Source organism: Physella acuta, unplaced genomic scaffold, assembly GCF_028476545.2.
Source record: "Physella acuta isolate Inbredline_101_S28 unplaced genomic scaffold, ASM2847654v3 ptg000058l, whole genome shotgun sequence".
Lineage (NCBI taxonomy): Eukaryota > Metazoa > Mollusca > Gastropoda > Physidae > Physella > Physella acuta.
In genome coordinates, this window is record NW_026731578.1 from 220,697 (window position 1) to 235,016 (window position 14,320).

At 35.3% G+C, this 14,320-nt stretch overlaps 1 protein-coding gene across 2 annotated transcripts; it reads right to left on the reverse strand.

Moving 5' to 3' along the window:
* Window positions 1–29: 29 nt before the first annotated feature.
* On the reverse strand, window positions 30–9,978 carry LOC131947861 (programmed cell death protein 4). Of its 2 annotated transcripts, none has more exons than XM_059309240.1 (10): window positions 9,496–9,978; window positions 8,061–8,164; window positions 7,816–7,929; window positions 7,382–7,603; window positions 7,008–7,105; window positions 6,759–6,873; window positions 5,453–5,560; window positions 2,885–2,995; window positions 2,451–2,590; window positions 30–2,216 (listed from the first exon to the last, which is right to left on the reverse strand). In XM_059309240.1, exons 1-10 carry the CDS (start codon window positions 9,773–9,775, stop codon window positions 2,162–2,164), a joined length of 1,347 nt encoding a protein of 448 aa, XP_059165223.1. In that variant the 5' UTR covers window positions 9,776–9,978; the 3' UTR covers window positions 30–2,161. The 2 variants fall into 2 exon arrangements, with proteins under 2 accessions (XP_059165223.1, XP_059165232.1); XM_059309249.1 differs by having other exon boundaries at window positions 30–2,237.
* Between the last annotated feature and the right edge of the window lie 4,342 nt (window positions 9,979–14,320).

The window sequence follows — 14,320 nt, forward strand, 5'->3', positions numbered from 1 at the left end:
TAAATGTATATCAAAGCAAACACAACCCAAATTGTCTCACATTTTATTTATGACCAAACTCCAAAATGAATATGTATTAAAAGAAATGATGACACAAAGTTACTTTTAATTTGGGAGAGTTCTCAAGTCACCTTCCAGCCATTACCATATGCACAATATCTCATGCTAATATAGTCTAGAGCTTTTCTATTAGGTTATTTTGACCATACCCAAATGTTGAATGACTACTGATTTGTAAGCTTGAGCAACCCTCCACTGTAACAGCAACTAGAATTCATCTAATAAAACATCTCACAGTTTGCATATAGAAACCTTTTGGAACTATAATTTGTTGGAACAAAAAAAAAACACTACAGTAATTTAACAGAGAGCCTATTTTCAGTTTAACCAACTGGCCATGTTTCCTCGTTGTTGTTGTTTACCCACATTTCAGTCGACTAAACTTTGGACCACACTTTTATGGCATTAAATGTCACATTTACTAAAGCCAGTGTTAATTGGGAGTAAACATAAGATATTACATAGATAGCATTTGTATCTATATAAAACTTGTGATCTAGAACAACTGAGGCAGTTACTGAGTTAGGAAAGTTAAAGCTTACAGTGTGTATTACCCACACATAAACATCATTTCCACACATTTTTAAAAATGGTGAAGCAACAATTTTATCAACAAAACTATTTTATACATTTTCATATCACTAAAATTAAAACAGAACTTGAATACTGATTCTGTGGGTAAAAAATGAAGGAGGCCATCACTCCGAAAAAACTAAGTTAAACATTATGAAAGAGAAGTCCTTGAAAAACACCCAAAAAATATAACAATAAAATTGTGCTATTATGAATTATATAATATGCTAATTTCATGCTCACATAAGTGTGTTGCAACTACATAAAAAAATTATGATGAACTAGCACAGAGGTCAATTTATTTTCAAAAAACTCACTCTTAATTCATCATTAAAACATGCTAACAGTTTCCAACCCAATTGATCAGACATGTTTGAAACATAAGTGATGGAGCAAAGGATTTCATACACAGTAAAATAGAAAAGCTTGCACATGTAGCCAACAAGAGGATGAAAAAAATGTACTAAGACAAGGAGAGAGGAACCAGAGGTCAAATCAAATCTACTCTCAACTATATACAAACATCTAACCTCAAACAAAATGAACTTTATACATACACAGATGCAATAGACACCAAGATCACTGTGGTCTACTATTGGAAGAAAACATTTGAAATACTCAAAGTTTATCAACTAACAAAGTACGCTCAATGCATTGTCGATTATTTTAAAATACTTTTTAGGAAGGGCAACTTCATCACCAAAATTATGCAGTAATATTTTTTTTCTTTCAAATTTGAATGAACTATTCCCATCACCATCAAAAGAATGTAGTCACACCAATGTGGTTAAAAGTAAACAAAGGACTGGACATCTCCAGATAAACTTGCTAGCCCACTGGGAGGGGAAGGTGTGAGACAGATACTTCAAACAATAGAATATGTTAAAACCACCACACTCGTTCTCAAATACTTTGCTTAAAACAAAGAAAGAGAGTAAAATTATAAGATCAATGACTTCTAAATTATAGGAAAATTTTAAAACAAGCACCCATAGTTAAGCATACCTAAAAACTCTAGTTCTACAGTAATAAGAGAACAATTTTTTGATTGATTACAATGTGGTTTAAAAGATACAGTAAAATTTTTTCAATCCATAATTACATTTTAACAAAGGACGGACACTCCATCTTGTTTAATCACTTATGGTTTCTGTGTCATCATATTCCACTAACCTTCCACTAGCTCTTTAGCTATATAGATTTTTTTTAAAAAGGGAATTTCCTTGTCTAACAATTGCTTGAATCTGGTATAACACCAATTAAAACATTGTGGTTAGTTACCAAACATTTTTATTTTAGATTCACTTAAAAGGTTGACTTTGCATAAATTGAGAAATATTTTCTAGGTCAATGAATGGCAAACTTTTGCCAGCAGGATTTAAACTTGCTAGAATACTTTGGTGACCTCATATAACTGACACAACACCCCCAGTGGTTAGACTGGGGTTAACAAACACTCCCAAAACAAAAATGCCCTTGAGCTTCATTCCAAGAAATGGTCAGTCAGTCTTGTACACTTGGCTGTCACTCATGAACTTTTGACCTTACCACCATCACCTTCTGACACAAAACGCTTGCGGCCCCTGGAAATAGACAATTATGAGCTAACATCAAAATACAATTTACAGAAAATGCTCTCATTTAGGATGGTTTGAAAACCACCATTGGACTAGTTATTAACCCTTTTACCAGGCATTTACTGATCATTCACTTAAAAAAACAACTGGGCAAATGTATGTAGCAAAAGGGTTAATTTGACTACAGATTTTCAGTAGAAAAACAATGTAAATAAGATATTTTTTGAAGTAATGACCAACCTCTGAGGAACATCGTTAAGAATATCAATGCCAATGATACCATCTCTATGGCAGATTGTAGCAAATTTGTCAAGCAAAGTATAGGCATTTGGAACATCCAAGCAAATGTCAGACACATTCTCAAAGATTCGACGAAAGCCCTGAGGAAAATAAAAACTTCCATTCAATAACTATTTTTACACAGATAAACACACACAGATGTTTATGTTAAAACTGAACCATCCTTTCTTTTATTTCTGTTTGCAGCTCTCTGCTGTTGAGGCTTGCATTTGAGCAGAGACACAAGGGTATCTATAGTGATGAAAACATACAACTTGCTCTAAAGGTGGTTAGAGGTCTTGGTGAAAACATACCTGGTTGAGCTGGTCAGGTGTTATGATAATAGCTTCAGCAAGGGATTTTAAAAGTGGTTAGAGGTCTTGGTGAAAACATACCTGGTTGAGCTGGTCAGGTGTTATGATAATAGCTTCAGCAAGGGATTTTAAAAGTCTGGCCATCATCTCAGCTGCCCTGTCCGTTGATTTTTCCAACACCATATTTACTGCCTGGATAGTGAAAAACAACAGTAAAACACCATATTTACTGCCTGTATAGTGAAAAACAACAGTAAAACACCATATTTACTGCCTGGATAGTGAAAAAAAAACTATATTTACTGCCTGGATAGTGAAAAAAAACAGTAAAACACAGTATTTACTGATTGGGTAGTGAACAAAAAACAGTAAAACACCATATTTACTGCCTGTATAGTGAAAAAAAACAGTAAAACACCATATTTACTGCCTGTATAGTGAAAAAAAAACAGTAAAACACCGTATTTACTGCCTGTATAGTGAAAAAAAAACAGTAAAACACCATATTTACTGCCTGTATAGTGAAAAAAAAACAGTAAAACACCATATTTACTGCTTGTATAGTGAAAAAAAAACAGTAAAACACCATATTTACTGCCTGTATAGTGAAAAAAAAAAGTAAAACACCATATTTACTGCCTGTATAGTGAAAAAAAAACAGTAAAACACCATATTTACTGCCTGGATAGTGAAAAAAATAGTAAAACACCATATTTACTGCCTGGATAGTGAAAAAAAAAGTAAAACACCATATTTACTGCCTGTATAGTGAAAAAAACAGAAAAACACTGTATTTACTGCCTGTATGGTGAAAAAAACAGTAAAACACAGTATTTACTTCCTGTATAGTGAAAAAAAAACCAGTAAAACACCATATTTACTGCCTGTATAGTGAAAAAAAACAGTAAAACACCATATTTACTGCCTGTATAGTGAAAAAACAGTAAAACACCGTATTTACTGCCTGTATAGTGAAACAAGTTAATTAAAAAAGTCTAGTGACATTTATGCGCAATTTCCTTATGTTATCTAAAAATAGCTCTGACGTATATTGCTGGGGTGCGTTCTAGCTAGAAGAACGATCGGTTTGTAGGTGTTTATGTAATTTTAAAATTTGTGACCGAACGAGAGGATATTTTTGAAAACTTTCTTCGGCAATATTGTTCTAAATTATGGCAGGAATCGATTGGTACATGTTTCAAGTCGCTAAGTGGTCTGGTTGCCGAGATATGGGCCAAAAACTGACTTTTTTTCGAAGTTTTTTGGCTTTTCAGGGAAATACATGAAAGAAACCCGGAATTTTTATGGCCTATGCTCATTCTCGTAACTTGCTTAACATAATTGCTTTTGGAACTAGTCATCGTTATTGCTTCGTTGAGGAGGAGATACGACTTAAAGCCCGGACACACATTCATCCATACATTCATTCATCCATCCATTCCCAGAAATGACGAGTTAATAAACGCAATTCTCCAGAATGGAAATTGCGCTAAAAAACAGTAAAACACAGTATTTACTGCCTGTATAGTGAAAAAAACAGTAAAACACCAAATTTACTGCCTGTATAGTGAAAAAAACAGTAAAACACCATATTTACTGCCTGTATAGTGAAAAAAACCGTAAAACACCGTATTTACTGCTTGGATAGTGAACAAAAAACCGTAAAACACCATATTTACTGCCTGTATAGTGAAAAAAAAACGTAAAACACCGTATTTACTGCTTGGATAGTGAACAAAAAACCGTAAAACACCGTATTTACTGCCTGTATAGTGAAAAAAAACCGTAAAACACCGTATTTACTGCTTGGATAGTGAACAAAAAACAGTAAAACACCATATTTACCGTCTTGATAGTGAAAAAAACCTAGTAAAACACCATATTTACTGCCTGTATAAATAAACCGGGAGTGATCTCCCCTAAACTTTCTCGAATATTCTTATATAAAACAACAGGGGATGGGAACTCGGGCTATAGACATGATTTTTAATCTATTTTAAATACTTAAAGTTTTAAAAATAGAATAAAGTCTCGTAGACAAAAGAGTTGCACTCCAAGTGAACGCTAAATAAAAAAGTGCATAATAGTGCGCAATATTATTAGTACTTTAAAAATTTACATTAGTTTTTTGAGAAATCGGAAGTAGCGTAAATTACTACTTCCGGTCAACGGAAATTACTCAAAATTTAACAGAAGGTAGAGAATTAGATCTTTTACTTACATGTGAAATTTCATTTATCTATCTGAAATAGTACTCAAGTTATAGGCTTTTGAAAAATTCAAAGTAGAAAAAGTACCACTTCCGGTTGTCGGAAATCGCTCAAAAGTTGATACGGATCTACGATTTTGATATAATACTTATATATGAAATTTCATCAACCTAGCTGTAACGGTACTCAAGTTATCGTGTTTACACACAGACAGACACACAGACACACACACAGACATACGGACAAGATTGCAAAATTATGTTTTTCCGTATCAGTGAGGTGTAAAACGTCGAGATTTGTAAAAATCTCGATTTTTTTTTTTGCACGATTACAATACTTTCTCTATACTACGTATATACGAGAAAGTAAAAATGAACAGTAAAATAAATACAAATCTTGTTTATTTCACCCAAATATTCCAGACTTGACAGAAACTTACCTCATACACAAGCTCATGATGGAAGTGGGGAACATCTAATTCAGTCAAACACCTAGTGGCTTCATCTATGTCCCCAGATGACAGATACTCTTTCAGAAGCATCACCATCTACACACACAAAATATAGGAGGAATTAAGGACGTGGTAGGATTTTATGATTGACAAAAACAGCTGGTTTAACCAATATTTAAGCAGAAAGATTTATTAGTGTGCATGAAAGCTATTTCAAAACAAAGATGGATAAATAAAACATTAAGACTGAAAAACATATATAATGCATGTAGCTGATCACCCAAAGAATTTCTCCAATACCCTTATGGTGCATATTTTTTGGGGTTGAAATTTCAAAATGATAATTTTCATACTACACAACCTTCAGCACAAGCTTACAATAAAATAATTATACAGCCTTTAGTATTTATGAGGTGTCACATAGTTGTAAGTTTCTCTTTAATTTATATTACCTTTGTCATAAATTAATGTAACATCTAACTATACATCAATAACTTAGAATGTGTCAACCCTAAGTCAATCTAGTAACTTAAGCTAAAACAAATAAGCACAACCATCTGTAGCCATAAAATTATATATTTATTAAATCTTTGAGACCAGAGTAACTCATTAGTGCTTTCAATCAGCCTGCCTGCATTACCCAACAACTCGTCTAGCCTTTAATATTTTCTCAATTTAATTCTTTGTTTTGCTGAATCTAATATTTAAATCGCATAGCTAATTAATATTATCACTTATTTTTTTAGTTGTTTTTACTTTTTCTAGTTTTCTCATATTTTCATAGAAACTTTCATTAAATCGGTCCCAAAGCAAATTATCTGCAGTGTCTAAACAGTTACATCAGCACATTAAATAACCAAAATTAAAGTATTTATTGGAATACAAATCCAATTCATAATTTTAATAGAAAAATGACTGTACTTTAATTATCAATGAATAAGAAATAAATAGATTATAACTTTAATTCTTACGTGTGCAGGACTTTCAAGTATGGTTAGCTTATGTCAATAATGCGTGGGTTTTAAATCAATTTCTCATTAGATGTCATTATGCTTTAGGAAAAAATAATTCTGGTTTTTAAAGATTTTAAATTGTAGCACCTGTAAAATGTAGTAGATACATAGGCAAATAACTGATAAAAATTCAGCTTTTGTAAAAGAACTTTAAAAAATAAAAGGGTGGAGTTTTTTAACTGAATATAATCTGGAGTGACATTTTCCCCATAGAAAATTTGTGTTGGATTAAAGAAGTTTTTTTTAATTTGAAAAAGGTGCATGTGAAATCATGAAAATACCTGTTTGACAAGATATTTAACAGGACGTAATCCACCACCAGTGCCCCAGATGTTATCAAGTCTGACAATGCCATGTTTCTGTGTAAGCAGTGTATCAGCTTTCAACAATGCTTCTCTAAAAACAATATAACTACTGTTAAACAATCAAGCAATGGAAAAAAAGCATGAAAAATACATTTCACAATACATCATAGAAGCTGATTAGATGAAAATAATCAGAGTAATAAACAATATAATGCGAGCACTTACTGGCTTGTTTTGCAGTCTACTTTTCCTTTGTGTGACTGGATGTATCTAGGGGGCAAGCAATCATCCGCAACAGCTCTTGCCAAAAACTTTCCAACAACCTGAGGATGAATATACGGGGCCCCTCTGATAAATCATACATTAGGTACCCCAGCTAATGACACTAAACTTGTTACATGAGAAAGACAAAGTTGTAATACTTTAAGAATTACCACCAAAACTGATTCTAGGGTTAACTATCACCCCCATCCAGTCATGCAAGTTAACTCCAGTATATGGATTGATAGAAATACTTACTACATTATTACTGAACCAAACCAGTTATAGTTATGTGATTGATTCTAAAAATAAAATACTATTAAGAGTGCAAAACCAACCTCTGGTGCATGAGGAGCATCTAAAACAAGATCTGAAAGTTTGTCAAGAATGTCATTAAAGCCTTCAATAATGTGTTCGTGTTGCAGCACACGGCCATAGAGATCTGACAGCAGAACAGATGTCATCTCACATTGTGCAGGCTTGTGATCTATTGCTTTGCTTATCATATACTCTACTATTCTTGGCTTCTTTTCACCAATATTTAGGTCTGTCAATGAACTCTGAAAATTTTAATCAACAAGATTAGAAAACTAAGTCAAGTCAGGAAAATTTATTTCAACTAACAACTTTATAAATTAATTAAATCTTTTAACTTTAAAAAAAAAAAAAATTAATAAAATAATGAGCAAAACATGTAAATGAAACATCATTTCAGGTACAAACACACGGCTAACAAACTCTAATTAACTTGATATAAATTACTAGGACTTACAATGAATTCTGTTGAGTTGTTACTTTCATAATATTCTAATATTGCAGGCTCTAAAACTTTTTCTAACTCTTCTAGTGTAACCTCAGGGTCTATTTCTTCTATCAAATACTCCTCCTGAAAATGTGAAGGAAAATATTATACATCCATGAGATGACAGTCACTGATACTGTTGCTAAATTAATGTAAATACTCTAATGGTAAATTTAATGGTACTCAGCTAACAAAAGAAATCACCAGCTGCTCACCTCGCTTTCAGAATCATAATTTGGATCATGTGAATCTTGGCAGTGGCCATCTTCTTGGACTTCCTCTCCAGGCTTCCCCCACACCCCTTTTCCTCCAGCTCCACCTACAGTAAGTACAAATTTGTTATGAATAAAATGTTATTACGTCTGGTCCATTGTCTAATTGAATTATTATTTTTTATGTCACACATTGTTATGGGTCGGGGTTTTATAGGTGCATTTTGTAAATAAAAGACCCTTGATTTATAGATTATTTGGGAACCTATTTACAAAGTAATATATTATTTTTTTTAGTAGTACAATCATAATAAAATGTATAAAATAAAGACCAAGCATAAATTCTTGAAACAAGAATTTAGTTTGGTAGTCCTATGTGTTGTTAAGGTAAGATCTATTTCTAGAGTACTACTAGTAGTATCGTCATCTAATTAATTCCTATTCTTATTGACTGTGTTAAGCCTAAAACAAACAACATCAAGAATAGTCTTAAAACAAGTAAACAAGCTCATTATTTTTTTTTAAATTGTGTGTGGCGTATAAAAAACATTTTTGTGAGGTTTTTGTCACTTATACTAAAGATTGGGTAGCCTATAGGCCTAATTGATGATTTTAGTAGCTTGGGTAACTAAACAAAATTTAAAAGAACCTCAAACAAATTGCTTTTATTTATTTATATCACCAAAATTGCAAATAAACACTGCATATCTAAGTTACGTGGTTCAAAAAAATATAATGAACTTCACCAAGTTGACAAGAATCATTAGGCCTACATCATATTTATGACATGGACAAAAATTGTGCTTTTTTTAAAGATTTAGTCATCAAAACAGATGTTTAAATTTTTTTTTAAATGCTTAAGCATGAAAATAATTCAGAAATTTTATGTTTTTAGAATCAAAGTTATAAAAGTTGCAAATCCAGAGAACTTGAAAATAATTTTTTGAGTTTATGGCTATTTATTGCCATTTAATAAATACTTTAGGCTATTGGCTACATTTCTATTTATTAAAGACTTGGATCACTTTCTTATTTTTGCAGTCTATGCCTAGACATAGTCTGTATAATATAATTTAGAACCTACTCCCTAATTTTTATTATTAGCCTATAGGCCTATTTAATATTTAAATATATTTAGGCAATATAACAAATAATGAATGGGTCTACTCTCTCTTTTTTACTGATACTTGTCTGATATGGGGCCCTGGGGAGGCCCTATTAATTTAATTGTTTTTCTAGCTAGGCTTAACATAAATGATAAGGTTTTTTTTATTAAAAAATGACAAAATATTTCAATATCAATATCTGTAATAAAAGGGGGCTAGGTCAAATGTTGGTAGCTTTGACTCTTAAAGAAACTTGTAGATCTAATTTGATTTCAATATTGAGAGTCTAGATTAGAGCTTAAAGCAAACGTAAAAAGCACGTGACGATAAACCTTTCTTCGGGAGACCTCGGCCTCTTCCGTCTCGAGATTTCCTACTATTTTTAGCGAGAGGCAATGCCTTCTTAGCCAAAGCAGCTGCTCCTTCTGGTCCTACTTCTTTACCGGGACTAAGTCTCCCCAATTGTCTTTTAGCTTTCCTAATGGGACGTGATGACAAATCTTTAGATAATTCACGAAGTCCGTCAATGCTTTCATCGTCAATACCATTTACCATGTCCACTGAAACGCCATCTTGAAGAGATTCTGATACCACTTCCATTTCTGCAGACATTTTTTGCAGATAATACGAATCCCTTGCACTAAATTATAAAGTCAAATTAAAAATAGTATATCCAAAAAGTATGTGCACTGGTCAACAAAATCTATAAGCTTTTCAAACAAAAAATGTAACAGATTGTGCTAGTCGCTTGGTTAGACCTGGAACGTGTTTACAATCTTCAGTACGAGTTGCATCTGATTGGTCGCTTTCTAGATTGTCTCGCGTGTAGCGACGTAAACACTATAGTCATGTGACACGGAAATTATTTCTGTTTACTAACAAATAACAGATTTTTCTGCACAACTGATAGAAATTAAAGCGATAAAATACAAGTACTTTAATTATTTGAGTTAAAATAAATTAATTTAAAAAAATAAATGGTATTTAAAATGTCTTTTAAGTTCAATGTAAATACGTCCCATAATTTCAAGGTCACCTAATCGCTCATGTCATTTTTGTAACGCTTTTGTTCTAAGACTAAAATACCAAAACAGTGTGAGAAATAAATGCAGATTTAGGCAAAATCTAACTAGATCTACAAGTTATTACATGACGAAATAAAAAAAATTAACTAGGCACAATTACGTTTTTTTAAAAAAAATAAAATGTTCTAATAGGCAAAATATTACACGGTACTTTATTAGGAATAATAATAATAAAAAGTGCATCGCCAAGCAAAAGATGTGTTCACTATTATTAAGCCTAGTTAAGTTAATTGAGTAGTACCCCCCCCCCCTAGAGATGCTTAAAGTAAACTGTCAACTGCTCATGTGAGATTAGCCGGTGCGGGTGCAGGTAGATGTGTGGGCAGGTGGTGTGGTGATCCTAGGCAAGTGTGGGTGTAGGTGAAGTGGTGATCGTAGGTAAGTGTGGGTGTGTGGACAGGTGGAGTGGTGATCGTAGGTAAGTGTGGGTGTGTGGGCAGGTGGTGTGGTGATCGCTAGGTAAGTTTGGGTGTGTGGACAGGTGGAGTGGTGATCGTAGGTAAGTGTGGGTGTGTGGACAGGTGGAGTGGTGATCGTAGGTAAGTGTGGGTGTAGGTGAAGTGGTGATCGTAGGTAAGTGTGGGTGTAGGTGAAGTGGTGATCGTAGGTAAGTGTGGGTGTGTGGACAGGTGGAGTGGTGATCGTAGGTAAGTGTGGGTGTAGGTGAAGTGGTGATCGTAGGTAAGTGTGGGTGTGTGGACAGGTGGTATGGTGATCGTAGGTAAGTGTGGGTGTGTGGGCAGGTGGTGTGGTGATTGTAGGTAAGTGTGGGTGGAGGTGGAGTGGTGATCGTAGGTAAGTGTGGGTGCAGGTGTGTGTGGGGGCAGGTGGTGGGGTAGAAGGTAAGTGTGGGTGTGTGGGCAGGTGGTGTGGTGATCGTAGGTAAGTGTGGGTGCAGGTGTGTGGGGGGGGGGGGCAGGTTGTGGGGTCGAAGTAATTGTGGATGTTGGTGTAAGGTTGCCGCGGTACGTTCATGTAGTGATATTTTAAAATGGACAAGTGTGAAGCAGGCAGTCATCGGTTACTTGCCGTATGAACCTAGTCACACATATGGTATTGTCATCTCTAAGGTCGTGATGTATAACAAAAATATGACACCTGGACCCACCTTTCCCCTTGCAACAGTATGTAAGAAAAACATGCACCACCAACCTGGGTTCACGACAAAATGCCCCAAAGACACATACATTATATTTTAGACTTTTTACATTGCACTCTTACTTTGTCAGTTACCGCTAGCAAAGCAAAAAAGAGGGCGGTCTATTTTTTTTTTCATTTTATACACGAATTTTGTTCCTTAAAAGTTTACTTTTGGGCAGACGTTCTTCGGTCAGTACCCACCACCCACATCCCTAGAGAGGCGTATATAACGGTTCTATGACTTGACACGGCCTCCCCCTACCCCTCCTTTTTTAATCAAGTAGGTAACATAGTACAAAAAGAATAGGATTAAAAAAAAATATCTGAATCTCGTGGCACAAACCAACCACACATGAAACAACAGTGCAAAAGTCACGCAAATCCAACTCTTATTGTTTTACATGTGAAAAGAACTCAAGGGAGATGACTGATAAAAACGCTACTAACAAATTCGAATTCTCTATTACCTCTCTTCATAAAAATTGGCCCTTTTTCAGAAATTAAGTATACGAGCCGACCCGCGGCGTATCATACGCCGCTATTTAGTTGTTTTATTTTCTACTTTTCAGTAATTCATAATTTGTGAATTCGACAGTACCAACGCTGCCACTGAAAATATTTGCTTTAAAACACTATCAGTAGTTCGTTAAGGACGATAACCCCCTCCTTTCCCCCAACCCCTACCCCACACCCCCTCCCCCCCCCCCCCCGTGAAAGTAAACTTCTCTTAGTTACCTCCCCTAAGTTTAAAATTGTTTCAAACTAAATTATCTGCCCCTAATAGTCGTCACTAAACACGACTCTACGATTGTAAACATTTAGCGTGAACCACAGCTCACCAGACCATGTAGGGGTGGGGTGGTAGGGAGCGCGCTTACAGCTTGGTGTTGTCTATCGTCTCCAAGAAGAGAATTATATATATAGATAGATATGTGTTATCAGACCACTAAGTTACTGTTTGAAATACAAGTGTTTTAAGGCTAATTAAAAGTATTGATGACAGACAGAAACAAAGACGGGCATGAAGTCAGACAGACAGGCAGACGGACGGACGGACGGACAGACGGACAGATGGATAGACGGACAGACAGACAGAGAGACAGACGGACGGACGGACCGGTAGGCAGACAGGCAGGCAAACAAACATACAGACAGACATGCAGACAGACAGACGGACAGGCAGGCAGACAGACAGACAGGCAGACAGGCAGTAACATAAGCAATATCATAAACAGTTATAAACAGCGTTTCTCCCAGGCATCTCTTATCTTCGACGGGAGGGGGGAGGGGGGGGGCAGAGAAGAAAGTCTACTGCCCCCCCCCCCCCGAACGAAATGGAATTTATTATATAGTAAACATATACTTTTTAACAGTGTCCGCCCCACCCACCCACCCCAACACTAAAATTTCAAGGTCCCCCCCCCCCCCGGAGAAAAAAGTCTGGAAGAAACACTGGTTATAAACACCTAACACAGTGTTTGATGTATGTTTTGATGACTACCCCATTTTTTAAATATAATATTTGTTATGACTACACCACATTTTTAATATAATATTTGTTATGAATACACATTTTAGATGAGATCAAGGATGTTTTGAGGTAGTTCCCCCACCTTGTGATAGCACGCAGTTGTGATGTTTTGAAGTTGACATGTCATTGAGAAAAGCGCAGGCCACTAAAACAGCAGGTCAAGAGCCGGAAAAGGAAATAAACATGGTACGGCGTGGCCTAGCGATAGAGCGCTAGACTGCTAACCCGAGAGTCTCGAGGTTCAAATCCGGGTCTAGTCAGTAAAACAAGTCTGTCGCCGAGTCTACCCGACTCTGGTGAGTAACTTACTCACCTTACGGAACGTAAAGGAGGCTGGGCATAGTTCTGACCCTATGGGCCTTCAGCTTCGAAAAGGGAATTAAAAGAAATAAGAGAAAATTAGATAAGTGCAGAAATAACACTTGGATTTGCAAGATTAATATTTAACTCAGTTTTTCACTAAATACAATGGCAAAGTTTAGTATAACAGAAATAAATTGCAATAAATTTGTACTTTCTCGTATACAAAGTATAGAGGAATTGTTGTAATCATGCACACACACACAAAGTTGGAAATCTCTGCTTTTTACACTTCCCTGAGTCGGAAAAAAACATAATTTAGCAAATTTATGCCTGTCGGACTGTGTGTTTTTGATAATTTGAGTGCCATTTCAGTTATGTTAAAGTAATTTTATGTATGAATATTATTTCACTTATTGTGTAGATCTGTATCTAGTTTATAGCGATTCCCTATAACCGGAAGTTGTACTTACTATACCTCCATTACCCAAAAGCCGATAACTTCAGTACCGCTTAAGTTAGGTGGACGAAATTTCTTCTATAACTAAGTGAACTAATTATTTCAATTAAACATCAGAATTTATTTATCTTGGAAAGTATAGGGGAATCCTCTCCGGCTTTATTTTCATTATTTGAAGCTATTAAACATAATTTTATTCTTGGTACTCTCAAATTAGAGAGCCTACAATAGTCATACAGAGATACAGACAGAAATACAGAGTGACAGACAGATAGACAGAGTGACAGACGGGCGGGCGGACGGACGGACAGACAACGAAATCAACAATAACATTAACACTTACAAAAATCTTACAAAATGTAGCAAACAAAACCAACAAAAACCAAGATGGCCGCCTCATTAAGAAACTGACACGAGCTGGCACACTACACACTTGACGTGTAAGTAGAGCGGCACCACCCCGTTGATGCGCGCGCTTGTCTCAAAGATCGGTTTCCGCTCGAGCTACTCCACTGGGCCTGGCTTAGTGCTCCAACATCAGTGTCACGTGTCCTACATCATCATACAAAGTTGTACACGACACATCAACCAAGCCATACACCACACGTAAACGTCGCTCTACATAACACATCATCACACCG